The sequence below is a fragment of the Cryptotermes secundus genome, unplaced genomic scaffold (assembly GCF_002891405.2).
Source record: "Cryptotermes secundus unplaced genomic scaffold, Csec_1.0 scaffold518, whole genome shotgun sequence".
Classification (NCBI taxonomy): Eukaryota; Metazoa; Arthropoda; class Insecta; order Blattodea; family Kalotermitidae; genus Cryptotermes; species Cryptotermes secundus.
The window spans coordinates 588,064-602,822 of record NW_019731580.1 but is presented as its reverse complement, the minus strand read 5'-3'; the positions used below and the strand labels follow the sequence as shown (position 1 = coordinate 602,822).

At 37.8% G+C, this 14,759-nt stretch overlaps 1 protein-coding gene across 1 annotated transcript in view; it reads left to right on the top strand.

The window, feature by feature from the left end:
* LOC111867195 (kinesin-like protein KIF18A) overlaps nt 1–13,784 on the top strand; it is a 20,685-nt gene extending 6,901 nt beyond the window's left edge. Inside the window, exons 5-12 of the mRNA XM_023856810.2 lie at nt 2,756–3,128; nt 3,805–4,004; nt 4,990–5,328; nt 5,451–5,639; nt 6,665–6,844; nt 9,153–9,924; nt 11,031–11,279; nt 13,249–13,784. Coding sequence (XP_023712578.1) covers nt 2,756–3,128; nt 3,805–4,004; nt 4,990–5,328; nt 5,451–5,639; nt 6,665–6,844; nt 9,153–9,924; nt 11,031–11,279; nt 13,249–13,319 — 2,373 coding nt within the window. The 3' untranslated portion in view covers nt 13,320–13,784. The remainder of the gene's footprint in view (nt 1–2,755; nt 3,129–3,804; nt 4,005–4,989; nt 5,329–5,450; nt 5,640–6,664; nt 6,845–9,152; nt 9,925–11,030; nt 11,280–13,248) is intronic.
* Nucleotides 13,785–14,759: the final 975 nt, after the last annotated feature.

Genomic DNA, 14,759 nt, shown 5'->3' with positions numbered 1-14,759 from the left:
CTCTGCTTTGTAGCGACACGTAAAGATGTTAAAATTAACTACAAATATGCGTGTCCAGCTGCAAAACGATCGATCAGCTGAGATATTCTCACATCAATTGCTGGAAATTGGGAACGAAAAGGTGCCGGTTGATCTGACCTCAGGATGAATTTCGTTGCCTCATAACTTCAGCAATTTAGTGATGTCAAAAGAAGAATTGGTTGAAAAAGTGTTTCCGAATATTCAAACCAATTATAAGAATCATGATTGGCTGAGTGAATGAGCTATTCTTGCGGCCAAGAACAAAGACGTCTACGAACTTAACAATATCATTCAGTCTAACATTCACTGCGAGGCAGTCACATACAAGTCTGTCGACACTGTTGTGGAAGCAGATGAAGCGGTTAATTATCCAACAAATTTTTTTAATTCACTCGATCTGCCACAGCAACGCGTGGCCAGGTACAGCTAGTTAGATTATGTAAAATGAAAGTTATAGTATAAAACAAAATTAAAATTCTTCAAGTGATGCTTTACATCATCGAGTCATTCGTTGGAATTTGTGATTTTGTTGTATTCCCACGGACAAATTGGAGTATTCTGTATTTTATGTATATATAATAAACTGTTTTGGAGGCTCGTGATGTAGATATAGTAATATTAATGTTATTTATTTAATCGGTGCCTCATCTTACACTGAATTAATGTATAAGGGGTGGGCCTTCTCGGCCATTGCACTGCGACCTACAGTGATCTGTTGTGCTTCCCCTTTTGATTATCCCCTCAGCGATCCTGCGCTTCGAATGAAGTGCAGGATTTTGTGCATGGGGGTGTCGAAATAGTCACTTGGTTCCATAAAGTATTGACCCAAGTGACATAATCTTAAATAAGCTAAGGCCTCACGTTCGCACAGGATATGTGTGGCTGTTTCATTTTCTACTTGACACCTCTCATAAATGGGACTATCACTTAGTCCCAGTTTGAAGAGGTCTCCTTTAAGGTGACAATGTCCTGTAAGTAGTCCTACCACCCATTTCAGCTGGTTCCTGTTTAACTTCAACAGTTCCTTCGCTCTTTTAGCAGAGGGTCCTCATATGAGTCCCTTTGCTTGCCTGACTCCAGCCAAGGATCCCCAGTATTTCTTGTTCTTCATATTTGTCCAGTCCCTGATTGCCTTTCTGGCAACTCCTATAGAGATGCCACAGGCTGGTTCAGGTCCTATGAACGGACATTCATCTTCAATCTTAGCCAATTGATCTGCTGTTTCGTTTCCAGCAATACCCTAAATGTGAGTACCATTGGTTTTTTAAATTTGTAATGAAATATGTTGGCTTTGTTGCATGATTTGTATTTAAGTATAGCTTTTTATTGCAAGTGAATCATTCAGTGATTACATAAAATGAACTTAAATATTGATTTATTGGTCTTGAAATAATGCAAAATCAATTTTAATATTTGGTATAAATTTTTATGTGCATATTTTAGTTCATATTTTGGAAGTTTTTCATGCATAAATGCATACATATTTAGGGAATTATTAGGGCATAAAAATCCAGTCCCAAATCATGAGCCTCCAAAACAGTTTATTATATATATACAAAATATAGAATACTCCAATTTGTCCGTGGGAATACAACAAAATCACAGAAACCAACAACTGACTCGATGATGTAAGCATCACTTGAAGAATTTTAATCTTGTTTTATACTATAACTTCCGTTTTATATAATCAAATTTATTGTACTCTTATGCCAAGTATTTTAATATAATTAATATTATTGTATCCAATTTTACTGGTACTGCAGTTCAGTGGTGTATATATGTTGGCCATGTGTTTGGTAGCCAAAACATGTAGCAAAGCCAAACTTGGCACTGACCTGAATATAGTTGTGTTGTGACAGTTCAATAAAGAAATTGTATGTTATAACCCAACAGGATGCATGAAATGAAAATTGTTTTATTTATATTGTCATGGATTTGATCAGTGCATTGCCAGGCAACAGCTCTGTAAACATGGTCCAACACGCAACAATAGAGGAAGCTGTGTTTACTGTAGGCCTATGTCCGTTCTGCAGCTACATAAGTAAGAGTGACAGAATTCGTTCAAGGCAGTTACGAGTTATGTGTTACAAGTTACGAGCAGTAGTAGTGCAGAAGCACGTGAACAAGCAAGCTAGCATTAAACTTGAGGAGTACAGAAGAGTACAAGAAGTCAGCCTGTGAAGATGTAACATCTGATTTGAGGATTTTATGTGCACTATAGTGCAGTGGTATTGGGAGTGTATGATTTAGAGAGACTTTTATAGTTCCTGTGTTATAAATCCGTGAAGACTTGTGGAAATAGACTGAAGAGAATAGCGTGAAGTGCTCTGTAGTATAAATGTCACTAATAGTTATAATTATTTGTGGGTACGACCTGTAAGTTGTTAATAAATCCAATTACCAATCCAAACCCGTGGGTTAGTCACTGTGACATGACAATATGAACCTCTAGAACAGGGAACCATTTTCCTGAACCTATATGTAACTGTGTATGTAGAACCCTGAACTATAAGTTTCATCCCTGGCTAAAGCATCAAGTATCATCATTGAACGAGTCATAGATGACTGTAGCCATATTTGGGTGCTACAGCATCCCACAGCTAGCACAACAGTGACTAAGAGTTGCATTCAGCTACACCGTATCTACCTATATGGCATAGTATAGTAGGGGCACAGAATGTTTCCTTTACCAGTTTGTGAAACCTATTTTGTTTGCATTTATCTTATTGGACAGGTGTACAATGAAAATGTACAAGACTTGATCCAGCCATCTGGTCCCCTTCATCTACGAGAAGACAACAGTTATGGCGTTCGAATTCCTGGCCTTTCTGTTCATAGCATCAGAAACGCTGATGATCTCTTTGCCTTAATGGCACAAGGAAACAGGAACAGGACCCAGCACCCAACAGATGCCAATGCTGAATCATCACGCTCACATTCAGTCTTCCAATTGTATGTTCGAATGACCAACAAACTGGATAGAACTATGAAGATCATGAAATTGTCAATGATTGATCTTGCTGGCTCTGAAAGAGCATCTGCTACTCGTTGCAAAGGCATGCGCTTCACTGAAGGTGCCAATATCAACAAGTCACTGCTTGCTCTGGGTATGTTGACATTATATTAAATATCCTTCAAGCCTCACTATGGCCCTGGGGAGTAAAGCGTGGCCGGCGCATAAGGCTGACAACCTTACCGCCATCTTTGAGCCAATTGTCTAAATAATGTGGGATCCTCAGCGTCTCACAACCCTATGGGCCTTCACGGCCTGGTACAGGGATAGTTTTTTTTTATTATTATTATTATTATTACAGTAATGGACACAATTTTACTTACTTCTCTTTTATATAAAGTAATTTGTTACATGGCAAGTGAAAAGTCACTCAATGCATATGTTTTTAATTTTTAATATAATTTAATTTAATTTACCTGGCTCCTTTTTCTATAAAAATTGTGCCAGTATTCAGATGTGAAACAGTAGTGGAAGGAGTAGTAGTCTTTTTTTTTTCCTTGCAAAGAAAATAAGCCTCTAAAATTATAAAGAAACCAATGTTGACTTTCATTTGTGAGAATCAACTTCATGTTTACATCTTGACTGTACATATTCAGCATGCAGTGTCATATCTATATGTCCATTAAATAGTTCACATGATAATGTTGGTTGTGTGGTTTATTTATTGTTCCCCACATGAAGAATTTATTTTGTAAAATTACATACCAACCACAAACATGTCCAAATATCATTATATTTTCCTTAACATGTTTTAATAAATTTCTTCTTAGGAAATTGTATTAACAGCTTGGCTGATGGCCTGAAGCACATCCCATATCGTGATTCTAAGCTCACGAGATTACTGAAAGATTCTTTGGGAGGCAACTGTAAGACGGTCATGATTGCAAATATATCTCCATCAAGCACTTCTTATGAAGATACATATAACACCCTCAAGTATGCCACACGAGCAAAGACAATCAAGCAAACGGTAAGTGTATGAACCACAATTTTGTGTATTCATAGGTGTTGTACTTACATAACAATCTATTCCATTTTGGAGCATAGCGCTTCCACGAAGCATCACCAACGGACTCTGTTCCCAGCCAGGCTCTTGACCTCTCTCCAGATCTTTCCTGCTTGTTGGGCCTGTTCTTCAACAGTTCTCCATGAGGTTCTTGGTCTGCCTCTCCTTCACTGCCCCTGGGGATTCCAGTCCAGGGCTTGCCTCTCTATTGCCCTCTCATCTTTACGTAGAGTGTCCTATCCATTTACATTTCCTTCTTTTTATTGCTGTGGCAACTGGTTCTTCCTTCGCTTGTTTCCATAAGTTTTCATTTGTAACAAAAGATGCGAAGGAGTCTTCTTAAACATTTATTGATAAATAACTGCAGGGTGTTTGTAATTTTCTGTTACTTTACATGTTTCACACCCGTACAGTAATACTTACATAGCAAATGAGGAGGAATTGCTAAAGTCTGGTGATAGTTTTACATGGGGATATAATTCATCTTAATGCAGGTGTTTAATCAATCTCATAACACATGCACTCTATCAAGATTACAAAGTCCATGTAAAAATAAATATTGAGTTGAAGGGGTCTATCTTCTTGGCGGTGATACCATAGGATCTTACTGATGTTTTGGGCAAACATACAGCTTCCATCTTCAGGATCAAAGGTAAGCACAACAAACTCATCACCCTGAAGGCGGAGGCTGTATATTTGTATGAAAGTCTTTGTACTTGTATCACTCTGCATGATGCCACATTACAAAGGATAATACTCTTCATAAAGTCACTCATGTGAGAACCTGAAATATCTAATATTCACTTCTTTGAATATTTTGTTTTTACTTGGCTTTTTTTTTCTGAAATGCTGCATATATTTCTGCATTTATCTCCACTGAACATTCTATAGCACTATTACATAGATCGTGAAAGTGTACTTGATCATAAAATATTTAATTTTTTTCCAGATAAAGAAGAACATTGTTTCTGTTCAGCTGAATATTTCACATTATGCAAAAGTGGTGGAATCGTTGACCGCAGAGAATGAAAAGTTGAAACTTAAACTGAAAATGTACGAAGCGGGGAATGGTTCTCAGGAAGGTGCATCGACATCTGTTGCGGCCCCTGTTGTTCTACCCGACTATAAAGACAGACTCTCTGCTCCATACCAAGAACTGGAAGCTACAAACAGAGAAATTTCAAAATTATTGAAGGAAATAAAACTTCTCAACTGGAGGAATTCTGTTAAACAAAAAATAGCTGACAGGTTGCCTTGTCTGTCCATTAATTCGATTCTTCTGGGCAAGGTAAAGACAATATAATTGGAGGGAAAGGGTTGGAGTATATAGCACAAAAATAAATTCTGCATCTAATATACTGCACACCTCTTGATGTGACATCATTAATTTTTGCATTTTTTTCATTTCAGCGTCTTCATCGGATTAGAACTTCAGTGAAGCAGTTGGAAGGCAGAGAAATGAGCTGCAAGCAGAAACTAAGGGAAACTATTATTAAGAGGAATGAGCATTTTAAGAAAATGAACTGTGTCATTAGGGAACTGAATCAAGATGGGAGCAACGCTGAATTAACGCAGCATGTTGCTATGTTACAGTTACAGGTAGGTTTGAGTATGGTTTACTTTGGTTACAAGTTGTATTTTAGTATTAAATACAGATTAGAAATGGTAGTAGGTCTAAACCTAGAAGAAGATGAGAGTATAATACTAAAATGTATCTTGGGGAAATCAAGTTATGAGAATATAAATTTGATTGAATTACTTTTGCATTATGTTAGAAGCTATAGTATACTATACTGCAGTTATGTCATACATTCCAGGAATTGGCTGTACTGCCATCTGCATGCCAGTTTTTTATAATCTCCTTCATGGTTGTCCAAAGGACTGTGGTAATGGTTGATTCATTACATTGTTATGTGTTAGTGTCTAGACATACGGTTTGGATTGATAACTGGATTTACTGAAGCCTTATCTCATAACTAGAACTAACTGTGATACTCTCACTGGTGTATACACTCTTTTTAACTACAGCACACATAAAGTCTTCTGTGATTTCACCGGTTATTGCTAAGTAGCGGCTTCCAGCAATGGACATTTGTGTGCTTTAGTGTTCACATCCTTGCTGGCTGCTGTCTCACCACTTCCAAACTTGTCCCGTTGGCCTTTGTTATATAGTCTCGGCACAGACCGCACAGGAAACACCACTTCCAACAGTTCATCCATTGTTACATGCGTGTCTATTTCCATGGGAGCGTGTTTACCAAGCAGTTCCCTTGCTCCACTGTTTTGGCTTTCAGCCCTCATGTCACAGTATGACTGTAATGTTAGACACTGCCCAGTGTATGGGTATATTTGACATACACAACATTTCAGAAACTGAATTTATTTCTGTCATGATGCGTAAACTGAGAAATGATCCGGTTCACTTGGGTATGTTAAAAAGCGCTAATCTCGGCCAGTAATTGTGGCTATCTCTAACCACCCTGAGTACAATCCTTTCCTCCCTCACACCCGATGATGGAAACATCCATTTTCAGGAATGTCATGTATATTAGATGTACTTACTTGTGTACACCAGTCTAAGAAAAATGACCAGTGGTATATTTCTGTAACATAATCTGTTTCAGTTGGAGCTGGAGGAGAAGAAGATGCAGCTGGAGCACTGTCAGCAGCTGCTCTCTATGCAACAGAATGAGCTAGAGAGTGAAGACATGATTGTCAAAGTGATATGCGACACTCTGAAGCAGTACCGTTTCCTTCTGCAGGGACACAACATTACAACAGATGCCATGATATCACATTATAATGTTAGTTATGGTTGTTTTGAGTTGAATGATATTCCTCCTTGTAGAAAAGTTTTGTTTGCTTATTCATTTCTCTTTCCTTAATTCTTCCTTCATTTCTCAGTTTGTTACCTCCTTTCTTCCTTCCTCATATTCCTAATGTAGGAAATTAATTCTTCCATGGAAAATTTTCACTTCAGTTAGTGAGAGAATTGCATATCAGTTGCTATGATGTAATAGTAGGGAAGCTTTCCCATAATGCATGATAACTTCTCTCACGTGCACAACATTATTATTGCACTGTATAACAAGAAGAATGGAAAGAGATAAAACCTTGGTTCACTACTCCCAACGGTTTTATAAGTCTCCTGTAACTGCAGCAAGCAATAAAATTTGGAAATATTAAAAAAAGGTAAAGCTATACCTGTAACAGACTGTGGAGGCCCATAGGGTTGTGAGACGTCGAGGCTCCCACATATTCTAGACAGTCAGTTGACATATGGCGGTGAGATAAGCGGCCTCCGTAGTCTAGAGGTAACTTTCCCACCTCATGACTCGTAGTACGCGGGTTCAAATACCCGGCGGAGGTCGTCGAATTTTTAAGGGCAGAAAAATTCAGGGAACAAGTCCTCCATGAGNGGTTCAAACCTGGCGGAGGTCGTCGAATTTTTAAGGGCAGAAAAATTCAGGGAACAAGTCCTCCATGAGGGACTTTTGAATTGAATTGAATTGATTTACATTCTATAAATCCTAAGCAGGTTAGTACCTTTGGATACAGACCAAGTCAAAAGGTTACATACAGAAGTACAGGCAATTTTAGCTTAAAAATTAATATAACTTAATTTTACATCATTCTCTATTTACATTGAAGTATTCATCTAAAGAGTAGAAGGAATGAGCATGTAGATAATTCTTTAACTCTGATTTAAACTTTTTAGTATCATTGCCCAAGTTTTTAATACTTTGTGGCAGATTGTTGAACACTTTTATGCCAGTAAAGTAGACTCCTTTTTGATATACTGATAAAGTTGATGAGGGTAGGTGGAAGTTATATTTTTGTCTAGTATTCATGTTATAGACATCAGAATTTAATTTGAATTTATCTTTGTTGTAAACAACAAATAGGAGAAGCGATAATATGTATTGCGATTGAAGCGGTAGAATTTTTAATTTCTTAAATAATTCTCTACATGAATCTCTACTTCTACATCCTGTAATGATTCTAATTATATTCTTTTGTATTTTAAAAATTATTACACTATGTGAAGAGTTCCCCCAAAATATTAATCCATAGTTCATAATAGAATGAAAGTAGGCATGGTAAACCATCTTCAATGTTTCCTGTGACATAAAAGGCTTAATTGATCTCATCGCATAGCAAGCTGCATTTAATTTAGGTATAATTTGTTCAATATGTATTTTCCAAGACAGTGTACTGTCTACATGTATTCCAAGGAATTTTGTATCAAGTACTTTACAGATTAATTTGTTGGCATGACTGATGTCCAGATCAATTTGGTGGTTGTTTTTAGTTGTGAATGATATGTAATGGGTTTTATCAAAATTTAATGAGAGTAAATTGGCTTCGAACCATCTGTTTAAGGCTTCAAATACAATATTTATGTCATTTTTAAAGTTTTCAAATTTAGAGTTCTTAAATATTATACTATGTCATCTGCATATAGAATTGGTTTAGATTTATTGTTGATGGTTTTAGATAGATCATTTAAGCTGTGTGTCCCATGTCGTAACTTTACGGCATGTAAAAGAACCTCATATCCCCAAAGGGGATCACTGAGCCAAATTCCAGGACGTTTCCTGCCCAACAATAGTCTCTAAGGCCTCTGATAGATGGGGGAAGCATTATAGACACCGCTAAGCAAGTGGCCAAACTTGCTTGCTCAGCAGGACTGATGGTACGCGCCATTTATCGGTAGGGTATAGAGACTGGTAGAATATCATAGAGGGAAGCACAATAGATCAAACTGGTCGTGGTGCATGGGGAAACCCACCCTCTCCAAATAACTAACTAACTATGGCGGTGAGATTGTCAGCCTTACTCGCTGGCCGCCCAGTAGCCCCAGGAAGATTCCTGGTACTCATTTCTATTAGAGGCTGTCAACCCCAGGGCCACAGTGCAGCAAATTCGAAATATTTCTGTCAATAAATTAGGTAAATCTTCTTTCAGTTTCGCTTGACAATAATAACTGAAATTGCTCATTTAGTTTTATATATGCAGACTAACAATATTCTTCATTTTGTGTACCTTTTATGATTTGGGTGCTTGATTTTATTTATTGTGAAAAGCTACATGTTTTGATACTTTCCACAGGAACTGGTTCAAAAATTGGAAGGATTCAAGCATATTTCATGGAAAAAAGATGAGGAAACTGATGATGTTCATAAGTTTACATTTAGTATTGAGGACTGGTCAGGGCAGAGTTTATGTTTGGAGGGTGCTGTTAAGACTCAGCCGTCCAAGAAACCGTTAGAAGATAAAGTCATACCTGAACTAATGATTGATTATACAGCCAAAAGTGGTCCTTCTTCAAGCATTATGTTGACAGCTACCTCCCTTGAGAATGAAACATCAGAAAATGAATCAGAAGTTGGTGATATTGATCAGTGTGGTGATGTTTGTTCAGACAGGATGTTGGAAGATACCACTAACAGAGTATCAGTATCAATAAATGAGATAATAGCTGGATCAGAAAGTACGAGTGCTGTCACTGAAAGTAATACAAATTCAAGCGTGACATTAGAAACTGGCAATTCAGCTGGTCTCCTTCCAGTCAGTCAAAAAAATGTTCCAGAAAATACTGAAGTTTCAGAGATGCAAAGAGTAAAAGATAAACCTGCAGAATATTGTGGGATTCTGAACGAGATGAATTTGCCAGTAGACCGTATGCAAGGCGTTGCTGCACAGTGTTCTCTGACACCTCTGAAAGTTGGCTGCGGCACTGTTCCAAATGACTACAGAACTCAAGGCTTTCAATTAAATGACACCTTTGTGTTGCCTAGAAGCCCACCAATGTGTACTCAAATGAAGACTCCTGGAAGACTGGTACAGAGGAGTGACACTCAATCAAAAGTACACATCACAGGTAATGAATAAAAATAGAAATTTAGAATGTTTAATGGGTTTAACTCTTTCAGTGTTATAATCCTACAGAATACTTATCTACGCTATATCATGGCAGACATGAACTGGCCACAGAATTTCCTGGTGTAAGAAAAAAAATAAAGCTATCCCTGTAATAGGCCGTGAAGGCCCATAAGGTTGTGAGACGGTGAGGGTCCCACACTATCTAGACAGTCAGCTCAAAGATGGCAGTAAGGTTGTCAGCTTTACACGCCGGCCGCACTTTACTCCCGAGGAAAATTATTTAATTAATTCCTGGTACTCATTTCTGTTAGAGGCTGAGTAAACCCCAGGGCCTAGTGCAGCTGGAAGGATTAGGTCAACTGAAAAAATGCAATGACCTCATCAGGATATGAACACACCACCATTATTTGCTATTTTACATTTGTGTTCAAGTTCATTGTTTGAAGATACAAATATGTTATATTCCTGGCAAAATTTATCAGGGATGTGGAAACAGCGACATAAATACTGTTATTTTAAACTTTTTGAAACATACAGATTGTATTTTGCATAGAGCAAATTATTTGTCTTTGTATTGTATTAAGAATTGTTCACATATAAAGCATTTCATGACAAAATTATATGTATCATGTGTTCATATGCTGAGTTTGTGTAATACTGAATGAAGTGAAGGCATTTACAAATTATCTCTGTGGTCTAGTGGTTAGAGTGCCTGGCTACAGATCCAGTGGTCCCGGGTTCAATTCCCAGTGCTACCAGAGTTTCTGAGAAGTAGTGGATCTGGAACGGGGTCCACTCAGCCTTGTGAGGATAATTGAGGAGCTATTTCAAGGAAATAGTGGTTCTGGTATAGAAAACCAAGACTAACGGTCATGGGGATCCGTTGTGCTGACCACGCAACACCCTCTATCTGCAAAAGTTGGCACTAACTTTGCCGACAAGTGGCGGTTGCTCGGTTGGTATAGTTTGCTTGCAGACTACAGGTCATGGAGTTTTTTTATGCGTATTATACAGTTGTATGGTTTTCTTTTGCCCTCTTTGTTCAAAATACAATTATGTATTTTTGTATGTATGAGACAAAGAATAATTATTCTTACCTTGCAGTTAATGAATCTGGCAGTACAAGGAAGAGAAGTGCCTATGCTGAAGTAACAAGCAAACTGTGCAATAAGGAAAATCGAGCTGCAGCCATGAGGGTGCGGCCATCAGCATCTTGCCAGCGCGGTCAATATAAAGGCAGTAAGGATCACACCTTTACAGTTCCAGAAGTGCCACAGCTGCAGTCTTCAAAACCTTCTATGCACAGACTGACACCAATTTCTAAATATTACAAGCATCCTGTGACTAAAGAAGGTAGAGTTTTTAAGTTTATTTTTTATGGTTTGTTTTTTGGTGAATTTTAGAGAATTTACATGTTTGAGTAATTGATACATTTAAAATAAGGCTAAAAGTATACTCATTACCTGCTTCCAGTAATTTGCCTAAGGAGGAACTTTCATTAGGAAAAATTTCTTATGAAAATGGAAAATAACATGGAAATTTCAGAATATTTTTAGCTTATTTGATGCCAGTAACTGATGAATGGGAGTAGTGTGATGCATTAAATTCACACACGAGGAACATTTTATGAACACATCTGGTTACAGTACTGAGACCAGAACCCTAAAGTGCAACGCACTAAAGAAAACTGATTTTAATAATTGTTCTCTCATACTGCAACATGTGAACTGTGTATTTCTCAGTATTGCACCTCCGTTTCCTATTTATGTAGTTATTTTATTGCACACAGAATCACTTAAGGTAAAAGTAAAGTTATCCATGTTCGTAATTAAGCACCGCATCATGAGGATATACAAGAGAGGGGATGTTATAGCTCCACCTCAGCACTAGATGTCATCTCATAAAATACATGTAGTAGCTACCTAAGTCAGACCTGTGCAACCTATTTATGCCTGAAGCCTTTTTCCATATACTCATATAGAGGCAGACAGGAAATGATGTTAAATTTATATCATACACGCATAAAATGAAAAAATATAAATTTTGTAGTTAAATAGACTATCACATTATGATTATAGGTCTATTCTTAATAAGGAGTGAGCATTCACAGAATTCTTTAATATACTGCTACATGTATCTTGGTAACACAATAGTAGCTAATTGGTTCCGGGTTTGATAACTCCATTTATTTGATAATTTCCACGTTGTAACTACAATTCATTACATCAACTATTAGACTGCCTTGAACAAGGTCTTCCAGATGAATGTCCTCGAACAATGTCAAAGTCACATTGAGACCGACGGTCAGTCAGTCAGTAATTCTTGGTGTCAAGCCCCATGTGGGGCTCATGACCAGATTATTGCTGTTTGACAGTTATAGTCTTGTTTTCATGGGGTGCTCTCTCTGATGACAGGATGGGTCTGTATTTTGTGTATGCTGCTGGCCCTTACCCGCGCAGTCTTTTTCAGGTCCAAGTCCCTTGGGATTCGTGACCATATTTTACTGTCTCAGATTTGAGACTTCCCTTTTCGTCACCTCCAATATAGGGTCACGATGGAGGTATTCAACCCCGCCTCCACACGGGTGTCTACTCATGTCCTTGAACAGTGTTCACTGCTCTCTATATAAGCTCGGCACGGACCACCCACAGAAAACACCTTGCTGCTCAGCAACGGATATCATGTATTGTTGTCAGGCATGTCCACCCATGCATTGCCTAGCAACGGACACTCTATATTGTTGGATGCTCGTTGGTTGGAACATGTTTACATATTCATCTCCTAGAAATTGCCCAGTCTGTCACAATTCTAATATAAATTTCTTGATAGCATAAGTAGAAAAAATATTGACAGAAGGTTTGTGCCCAAGGTGATTTTTTTTAGTGGACTGCATAATTCACCATTGCTCAGACTGATCTACTCCAGTAAAAGGTAAAAAAAAAGGTAAAGTTATCCCTGTAACAGGCTGTGGAGGCTCATAGGGTTGTGAGAGTTTGAGGCGCCCACATCATCTAGACAATGGTCTCACAGATGGCGGTAAGGTCAGCCTGACGTTCTAGCCACCCTTTACCCCTCAGGAAGATTCGTGGTACTCATTTCTGTTAAAGGCTGAGTCAAACCCAGAGTCATAGTGTGGCTGGAAGGATTAGGCAAATTGAAAAAATGCAATGACCTCATCTGGACTTGAACCCACAACCCTCCGGCTTGTAACATAGTGCCTCAACCAACTACACTCCCACATACCTTGATCTACTCTAGGGATATGATATGGTGACATTTAAGTGCATGATGTTATTTCATACTTTTCTCCTCCCTTTTTCAGAGTTGGGAAAAATGGCATATATGAAGCACAGGGATCAGCTGAATAGAGCTCACCCATACAGTGCTGATTAATATTCATGTGATTTCAAGGTGAAGATGCACTACAAAGTATCACATTGGCACTGCTGTAAAGCAGTGCTGAGAATTAAACTTACCCACTTAGACTTAAAGTTTTAGTGCTATGGACTCCAACAACCTGTTTTTAGGTAACAGTACTTGGCAATGACAAGGAAATGGTAGTATGGAATCTTTCATGTTAAGTGTCTTATAACAAGTGAGCCATAAAGATGATTCTTTGTTTAAGTATAAAATTTGTATTTAAACTTTTTAGTGAGATAATATATTTTAAGATTTTTATATGTTAAATTGGGCTTATGAGATTAAACTTATGTAGCTGTTGCTTCTGGTATGCAATGTGAGTACTGTGATTATTGTTTAAATTCTTTACTTTATTATAATTTAAGTTGGATTAACATATATGGCCAGTTTTAATTCTTGTCCCTAAAATACATAAAATTAAACTTAACTTAATGCTTAGCTTTGATCTGTTTTCTGTAATAATGTTTATAACCTTCCACCCCCTCTTCATGGTGATATGTATTGTAAAAGAAGTACTGACACTTAGTTCAGCAAGCAGCAATAACAGTTTTGTTATTTACAGCATTTTCTGTGACTTATGCACAATCATATAAGTGACAACTTCATTGTCTCAGGATTGAAGCCCCGACAGGTTAACTGATTGGAGTGTTGATGCCCACATGATCCTGGAGGGAGAAAGCTTAAAGAGCTTATACAAGATAAAATCAAGTAGATTATAAAGGGTTCTGACGATGGTGGATGACACACAGAATTACTGGGTTTTTGGACTTTTTCCATCATCTGGAATTCTAGGTAATAGAGGACACGACATTTTGGAAACTGGATCTGTTTCCGTCATCAGGTGAGAAAGGAAGACACCTACTTAGTTGGGCCACTTAGAAAGAGCTAATCTCAATCACTCGATGATAAAATCAGTAGTTAAAGGAACTTGGATACACTATCCACTAATGTTAAAAAAAGTAAATTCGTTCCTATGCTTAACTAATTAACCACTGTGCCATGAAGGCATACAGGGGAAGTGGGTGTATGGATGTATAGATCCACATGTTGTTGATCTCGGTACCAGATGGAGGTTAGTGGTCAGCTTCACGCTCCTGCAGCTTTACCCCTGGGGAAAGATTCCCTGGTACCCATTAAATAGGAGGTTGGGTGGATCCCAGAGCAGGTCTGGATGACATGGAGAAGTGAAAATCCTTGCACCCCCTCGGTCATCTAGCCCATAACCAGTCACTATACCAACTACACTATCCCAGCTCTTATCCACCAATTTTACTACTAGTATAAAATTTAATCCAAGAAATGGGTTATAATATTTATAATATCTATTATAACCCATTTATTTCTTGAATTAAATAGTTTTCGTAGAATAAATAAACATTCCACAGTAGAGAGGAAAACTTTCTTTTATGCAGG